The following is a 9,387-nucleotide window of genomic DNA, read 5'->3' on the forward strand; positions in this document are numbered from 1 at the left end:
TAAAAGCAGTATACAGAACTCTACATTCCTACTGGGCTTCTATTTTCATCATTCCAAAGGCAGTGCTCCTCAAAATTGAAGCAATATGCAGGAACTTCTTGTGGCATGGAGGGACTGAGTATGCTAGGACCCCTACTGTTGCCTGGTCAAAACTTTGCACTAATCAGAGGGAGGGGGGACTTGGTCTGAGAGATGAGTACAGTTGGAATAAAGCAGCAGTTGGGAAATTGGTCTGGTGGATTCAGGCTCACCCATCTAAACTATGAGTGCAATGGGTGCATAGTGTCTACCTGAAGGGACAAGAATGGGAGGACTATAACCCTCCCCAGGATGCCAGTTGGACGTGGAAAAAAGTTTGTAAATTGAAGCAGGAGTTTCAGCCAGCATATCATCAGAATTAATGGGCTATGGTACCAGGTAAGGAGTATACTATCAAGAAAGGGTATTGCTGGTTAAGGCCAACCAGCCAGGCTGTAAGCTGGTCTCATATTGTTTGGACCAAATGGTCAATTCCCAAACACAGCTTTATAGCTTGGTTGTATTATCAGCAAGGGTTTAATACCAAAGACAAGCTCTACAAATTTGGTATTGTCCCTGAAAGCAGCTATTGTATTTGTGCTCAAGAGGAAGAGTCACCTCCTCACCTCTTCTTCCAGTGCCAGTACAGCAGGAGAGTTATTCAGAAAGTTCAGAAATGGACGGGTGTGACTATGTCTGCTACCAATACCCAGAATTGGTGGCAACACAAGAGGTTCACGAGACTGAAGAATGGGGTCCTGAATAGTATACTCAATGCTGCTATGTATTATATCTGGAATCAGAGGAATGCAAGCCGGCATGAGGGTGTTATAATTAGTCCTGGCAGGTGTGTGGGGATGATACAAGCGGATATCAGGAACAGGATTAAGCATCAGTTGCAGGGTACAGTGTCAAGAAAGGATAAGCATTGGATTGAGAAATTGCTGCACTAGCTAGTATGATCTACTATATTTCTTTGAAGTATGGTAGATGATATAGATGAGTTTGTGATAGGAATATGGTTGTGAACAATGTATACTGTATATGGTTTTTTGAGCATCAATATATTTTTTACATTTTACCAAAAAAAAAAAATGATGAAAACCTCCATTGGTTTCTAATATTGACGAAGTAGTACTAGCAAAATTTATGTTAATCATATAAACATTTAAAGAAGAAGATTCTATTAGATGTCCCACAACTAATTTGTTGATTCTTCAATAATATGGGGTAGTTTCCTTTCTAGTGTCCAACATTTAAGACAATGGAAACTTTATCGGTCGGGATTGATAGGTTTAGTATCGTTATTTCTCAATAACTTTACTTTTAACATTACCTTGTATCAATTCCATTATAATTTTTACTTCTTGAACCTCGTCCTCATCTTAACGGTTTAAGAGAATGCTCCCACTCATTTCAATGAGTCTTTGCTTTGAGAAGGAAAATTGAATTCATGAAGATTACTCTTCATTTGTTCGTTTTAGTCTTAAAACTTTCATTGAAGTGGTTGCGTTATTTTGGTCAATTTTGATTTCCAACAAATCTAGTTACCAAAACAATTTATCGCTTCAAGGTACTTAATTCAATTAAGTATATGAATAACAATCCATTGTAAGTAGATGTGTTAGTCAAGAATCAAAAAACCTGTTTGATAATGAATAACCTTTATCTATACTCTTTAAAAGAGATCCTTAGCAATGGTTCATTTGAGGTTTTAGAAGCAAATTCATATTTGTCTTTAGTTACGATGTTTTAATGGAGGTTTTGAAAAATCGAAATGATATCGTATATGAATTGTGGTAAAGAAATAGAACAATATAATAACGGAATAGTGGAAAACTTAACATTTATCGATTTAATAATACTTGTAAATAACAAGTAAAGCATTTACATAGTGACCTCTACCCAACTATGATAAATGATTCCGAGATCCAAATTCATATTAACTTGGGCACGGGATAGCCGATGGAACCCTTTTCAATATAACTCGGTGGACTAACTCTTTAATCGATTCTACTTTTAGAACTCTCGGTCGATAAAATTACTTTAATATTTATCTATAGCCCGGAACACATGCGACTACGGTCACGAATACTTCCGTTGAGCTCAATCCAAATTTCGAATAAATGTGTCCATGATCCAAACCCACATTAACTTGGGCACGGGATAGCCGATGAAACCCTCATCAACATGAATTCGGTGGATAGACATTTATCACCCACTTCCCCTACGTAACAAGGTTTGTACCGGCCGAGTGCACTCCCTCACGAAATAGGTTTTCATGGTTTCTACTTTTGGTAAGGCTATGTCTCAATTGTTTATTTTTAGCGAGAGGTCATGTCAATTTATTATCTATCACGTTTTAAGTGAACTAAAGCGGTGAACTACGATAATTTTAATTGACACGGTCGATGAACTCGATAAAATGATAATGCATGTTTTAGTTATGGCGATTTAGCGATGCATGCGACATATAAATAAAATGCAAAGCATAAATTAAATCCTAGTATGGCCTTCCTAAAAAAGAAAATCCAATTAACTATTACATATTCGGAAACCAACTCCATTGGTCCCTTGAACTTCGGTTGTGGCACGCATCTCGAGGTAACACCGTCTTTATGTATCGCCATCTTGAAGAAATCCGTCTTTGGGAACTCCGAAATGAATAAAATTACATAATAAATTACATAATTTCCTATTATACATTTGTAACTATAATAAAATAAATCTATTAAATTACAAGACGGTGATACGAGATCACAATAAAATTACAACCGAATCGATATTCCCATACATTTCGGGTAATACCAATTAAAAACTAAGGCCATACTAAGTAAAAATTACATAAAATAAAATTACATAAAATAAAATTATGACAATCATAAAGAAATTGAAGCATTATAATACGTATGAACATGCTCAATTTTATGCTAAATCACCTTTAAGGAGCCAATATCGTATATTACACGGTTTTTACGGATTTGCGTGATTCAACGTTTTATAATCACAAAAATTACATAAATTCATATTTATGCACAAGTTAATTACCCTAACCAACTTAGGACTCAAAATTAGTCTCCACTAACTATTTGACCATAATTAACTTATATTTCTAAAATTGTTCATTAATGGACCTAAAATTACAATAAAAATGCTATAAACTTCAAATAAATCACAAAAATTTCAAATAAATTCAAAATTTGAAATTTAAACTCATGAACATTCTGGAAAAATACCATGACAATCATAATGTTCAAAAACTTAGGTTAAAAATTTCGAAAGTTATCTGGAAAAACAATGTTGCGGTTTATCGGATTTATCAATAAAAATCATAAAAACATGAGAAAAATTATATTCATCAACTTTTCAATTTTATATCTGAAAAAGATAATAAAATGCAATATGTGACCTTTTTCCTTAGTCATGAAGTATGTTTTAGCAATTTTTCACTAATTAAGTCACTATTTATGCTATTTTTCATCAAAAATCCATAAATCATGAATGAAGACTTCATTATAGCCTATTATTTTACACACTTCTTGTAAAATTGCATGTGACAACATACTAAATTTCTATGACCAGATTCGAAATATTTCTCATATTAACCTATTTTTCATCTAAATCCGATTTTTATCATGAAAAATCCATTTTTCGAGCATAAGAACTCATAAAATTATGAAAATTTCCAAATCATCTAAAAATAATATATACGAAAACATATCCAAAAACCACTGGAAAATTCGAAATTTAGCTAATTTTCGTCCAAAAATGACATTTTTATCATAAAAATCACATTTTAATGCCAATATTATATAAAATGAACAATAAAATCCATAAATTAACCAAAATATCCTAAATACATTTTAGGATCAGAAACTTTAACATGCATAAATTATTTTCGTGATATATCATAATATCACAAATTTACAAGTTTTGTTTGTTAATCATATAACTCGGAAAAACAATAACCGATTTGCATGCAAACAACCTTATGCTCTTGATACCGCTTGTTGGAAATCTATATCTAATAGCTTAACATATTCATATATGTTTTAATTAATTTAGTCATAAAATTAATTACAAATCTTATGCATGCAAACTAAAATAAAAGAAATAAGAAAATCAATTTCCCACCAAATAAATTTCGGTCAAATGGGCACCGACAAGATCTCCTTCTTGTTAGTTCTTAAGCTTTCCAATATTGGATGAACATACATGACCTCAAAATAGAAGCCCTCCAATTAGTTGCATCCAAGACTATCCCTCAAACCCACAAACTAACATGTACTAGATGTTTGTAATGTAGTTTACCTTAAAATCTATTACTAATACTCATATACTACTTCTAGTATTATTAGTGTTTGATTTTCACAAATTAGATTCATCAAACTTGAATTTTTGATGAACAAGAGAGAGAAGTAGTTGGTTTTCATAAAAACATGAGAGAATGATAAAAACAAGAAAAATAAGAAAAATCTACTCTCTACTCTTGCCAAAACCGGTTGGTAATAGTATATAGACCAAATTTTTCTTTTTCTTTTTGTCTTCACAAGACAAATTGGTGTAAGGCTTTTGCATGGTCAAGTCACTATCAAGTGTCATAGACAAATGAATAAGACAAATGAGCAAGACAAAATTTTCTCACAAGTTCACCCATATTTCGGTTTATGTAGTGTAATATGGAGTCCATTTTATTTTTGTCAATTGTACAATTGTATGTCATGTGACATGTGACATGTCTTATGTCATGTTTTAATTTAAAATGCATATTTAACAAATTAAATATCATTTATAAGTTAAATAAATCATATTTAACAAATTGACTAGTAATATAAAATTACTTTCTCATAAAATGGTCATTTAATTACTAGTTAGTATAATTCACAATATCTTGTAATTATAACTAACTTATCATTCTCATCTCGCGTGTTTCGCAAACACCGATTAATATTAGTAATATAACTTCTTAAATTACTAAATAAAATCTCATTTAATCACATTATAATAAGATGTTATTTTTCTCTCTTATGATAATAATTTGTTCAATTTTAAGGAATTAATTAATCTGTATCGGTATACAATTAATTAACCTTTTCAATTAAGGGAATCGTCCTTTAGGTGTGACCTCAAGGGATCAACTGATCACCACCGTCGCACGACAGTAATGTCAAATTCTAGCCAGCCAATCATTACTGATATGTGTGGACCAGTTGACTATATATGTAATGTATCATCCCTTCCGTATTCTTATAATGAGATTTAAACAATGATATTTAAATCATGTGATCGCACTATTGTTGAGGACACATTTCCCAACACATATGACATGACAAGTCTCGAGTTCTCTACAAAAGTAAAGGTCATGGATCGTCCCAAGCTCGACCAAGTGGCTTGACAAAAAGGCTTTTTGGGGATGAAATGCTCAAATCTTTATAAACAAGGGTGGATATGACTAGTATTCAAAATTTGACCTCATTCAACTTTCACATTTCAAAAATTAGAGATGGGGTTTGTCCCTTCCGTGTTAATGTCCTTTGCTTTCGCCAATCGCTTATTAGGCAACCGGTTAACCTCTAGACAATAGCTTTTCGGGGTGATAGTCACTCTGTCTCTGGGCGGTTGAATTCACAACCGTGTGGGGGCCCAATTCAATGGATCCCTCTCCAAAGCACATCGAAGTGGTACGCCTCCATCAAAACAACTAAAATTCTCAATATTTCAACATTTCATAACATTTGAGGTTTCCTTGGCAATAAAACGTTTCCACATACAAAATCTTTGAAATGAGCACTTCAATGATAGAAAGTATTTTTGGGTTGCCGTACCACAAGGTCAATCAAGGTCCCTAGACAAGTTAACCAAGTCCACATCGCATCACGGGGTTGGATAGGTGACTCACATGCAAACCCTTGACTAGGCTTTGGGTCATGGGTCAAAAGACACTAGTATGACACTATCTAGGGTGTTTTACAACCATTCTAGTAGGCAAAGTATTAAGTTGAAAAAGTATTTGTAATGGCTTAGTTGCTCTTGTCAAAGTTCTCAATTAGGCACTTTTTCAAAATATTTCATCTAAATGCAACTAAATGTCATGATGCAACTATTATATACATCCTAATGCAAGTGATTCTACCAACTAATATGATATATAAACTAAATGCAAGTCCTAAGTTCACATTGTTATACCGCATCAATCAAAATAAAGCCACATAGTCATTAACATAAAGAGGAAAAAGGAGATTGGAAAGATCATACCATGCGGTCTTCAATATCCTCATGTCTCGGATGTGGCGTAGTCGATCAATGTGAACAAGGATGGAACAAACACAATATATACAATAATATATACTTGACTACACTACAAAGGAAAATAACATGTTTTTGGTTTTTCAATTTTCAAATTTTTATGGTTTTTTCAAAAATTTTCAATTTTTTTTTTTGGATTTTTTGAATAAATGTTAAGTTAGAATTCCCCATCCCCACACTAATATGGGCATTGTCCTCAATGGCCAAAATGATGGGAAATCATGCAAGCATGATGCATGAATTCTACACTAAATGCAAGCTACACTAATCTACACTACATGATGCATGGTTTTTGTTTATGACGGAGAGGATAATTTAGATTACCTCCCGTTGTGTATGTATGTACTTCCCCAAAACGAGTTAGACATTATTGCTAATGTCCTAAGGTTGGGTGTAGTTCATGCACACACTATGTAATGCATGAAACTAAATTTGTCATTTTGGATTTTAAAAAGTGGGAACAATAAAATGAGAACACCTCAATGGGGCCGAGGTGTTAGTCCTCTATGGTGCTAGGACTACTCCAACAATGATCAAGATTAATAAAATACAACAAAGAGAGAAGTAGACAAACCTCAAGAGGGTAGGAGCCTCCATAGTTTGCTAATCTTTCATCATATCATCACTATCATCATCTTCCTCACTAAAAGTGGACTCATCACCACTTCCCTCTTCACTTTCTTGTTCACCTTGCTCATCATCCTCTTCTCCTTCTTTACTAGCTTCTTCATCAATGTTATCATCAACAACCGCATCAACCGCATCACCAACAACCTCGTCATCACCCGGAATACCCCTAGATGCACTCGGAAAGAAGACCTCCCTATCCGCCCAACTAGGCAAAGGACATGAAGGGTCAAGTAGTCCTTGCCTAGCTAAGTGAAGGAGGGGTGGATATTGTGCTAAGTAAGCATCTTCCCGGTCCTTGAAGGCTTGCTTGTGAATCTCTTGCATAATAGGAGTCACATAATCTTTGCTTGCTACAACACCTTCGGGCTTGAACTCTTGGTACTTGAAAGGATAGGGTGGTGTGACAATGGAAGAGAAGGGCATTTCAATTTCACCCTTTTGTTGTTGGATGATGTACTCGGCCTCTTTTGAAAGGGGAAGGAGATAGTTGGTCCGGTGGACACTTAAACGACAAATCTTCGAAGGCAAAGTAAAATATATATAGCCTCACTAGTGAGCCACCCATACTTGGTGTCAAGAGGGTTATGAGAGACCCACTTGTACTTGTTTATCATAGTATCAATATCAATGAGATGACCACCCTTCTTTGCCTCATACTTGCTATCCTTGTTGAAGTTAGGATCAAAGTATTTAGCCAAAAGAGTGACTAGACCTCCATTCACAATGACGGTAGTGCCTTGCTTCCCACAATCAACATTTAGCCATCTATCCACCAAAAGTCTTAGAGAGTTGAAAGGCTTGGTGAATTCCCTTCCAATGTTCAAGGCCGACTCAAGAAGAACAAAATCGAGTTTGGTGAAATGGTTGGTGTCTTTTCTTGCAATGATGGTGTTCCCTACAACCTTGTGTCACACTCTAATGCCCGGATGGTGGACTAATAGAGCGCGACTAGCATGAATGCTCTCAAATTTCCTTCCGGAAATCGCCTCCCAAAGAGGGTCGGGGTCCTATTTGCCAACATTCTTGAAATAACTCGGTGAGTCACTAAGACCCAAAGCTTTACCCATTTCCGCAAAGGAGATGCGCCTACTAACATTTTCTAGGCGAAACTCGATGGTTTCCATAGTCTCAACCTTGTTAACTTTCAAAGAACTCAAAAATTCTAATGTAAAGGAGGGGTATGTCAATTCTTTTGTTGTAAACAATTTCTCCAACCCCATGGCTTTAAAGAAGGCTCTAGTTTTCTCAAGGACACCCAACTTATCTAAGGCATCTTCACAAATAAACTTGGTGGATAGAAATGATTTACTAGCAAACTTGGCAAAAGTGTCCCTATGGGATTTGGAAATGAAAATTACCTCCGGATAATTCGAAAGTTGAGCAATTTTCGGAGTAGTAGATGTTGTTGCTTCCATGGGAGGTTGTTGTTGTTGCACCTCCAAGTTTGGGCTAGCTACCACCATAGCCAATGCTTTCTTTTCTTGAAGACTCTTTTGTCTTGATGAGAGTGCCTTTGCCTTTGGTGCCTTTGCCTTTGTTGCTCCCTTTGTCTTTGCCATTGATGAATAAACCAAGAAAAGTGAAAAATCTTCAATTTCTAGTGCACCCAAATCGATTTAAAGATGAAAGGCTTTGCCTTTATGAATTCAAAAATCGACTCAAAGGTTGAAGATTTTGTGCTTGGTTTTGATTGTTGTTGAAAGAGGAGTGATTAATTTGTTGTTAAAAGGATGTTTTGATTTGATTTTGGTGAATGTTGTTTAGGAATCTTGTTTTTGTAATGGAAAGGATGAGGGTTTTGGAGTTATGGGGTTTATGGGTAGTGTTTTGAATGAAGGAATGAGGAAATGAATGTGGGACGAGGTTTATAATAAACCCGAAAAATTTGAAATGCAGGGGGAAGACGGGCGGCTTTCCTTCGGGACGCCCGGATTCTGTCTGGATGGGCTTCAGAATTCTCGCCTAAAGACGGGCGGATTTGAAGCAAAGACGGGCGGATTTGAAAACACGGGACGAGCGGATTTCAGAGAAGACGGGCGGATTCCTTTCCAGGAATTTTTCTTGTTTTCCTCAGCCAAAAAGACGGGCGTCTTCTCTTCAGGACGGGCGTCATTATGAAGACGGGCGGATTCCACTGCAGAACGCCCGGATTCGCTAACAGTCAAAAAAAATTTCAGAAAATCAGCTCAGAAGAACGAGCGTCTTCTGCCCAATATGCCCGGATTGTCTGAAGACGGGCGGATTCTCTTGAAACCGCTCGGGTTCTACCCCTTTTACCCGGATTCAGTTCCATCCGTGTACCTTGCATATCCCTTGTCATTTTTCATTCTTCGAGATCTCGTGTTCTTCATTGTGGGGGCACTACTAAGGCATGAATAGCCTAGGCAATTGCTATCCCCACACTAAGCTAAAGCACTACACATTAATTGAAAT

General features: G+C 35.7%; 1 protein-coding gene across 1 annotated transcript; it reads left to right on the forward strand.

Moving 5' to 3' along the window:
- The first annotated feature begins 407 nt into the window (after positions 1 to 407).
- Positions 408 to 971, forward strand: LOC141619394 (uncharacterized). The gene has a single exon (XM_074436411.1). It carries the CDS (start codon positions 408 to 410, stop codon positions 969 to 971), a length of 564 nt encoding a protein of 187 aa, XP_074292512.1.
- The last annotated feature ends 8,416 nt before the right edge of the window (positions 972 to 9,387 follow it).

Source organism: Silene latifolia, chromosome X (genome assembly GCF_048544455.1).
Source record: "Silene latifolia isolate original U9 population chromosome X, ASM4854445v1, whole genome shotgun sequence".
NCBI lineage: Eukaryota > Viridiplantae > Streptophyta > Magnoliopsida > Caryophyllales > Caryophyllaceae > Silene > Silene latifolia.

Bases quoted from the DNA above. Each gene is read 5' to 3' on its own strand.
- LOC141619394 (XM_074436411.1), top strand. From the start codon at position 408: ATGGTACCAGGTAAGGAGTATACTATCAAGAAAGGGTATTGCTGGTTA.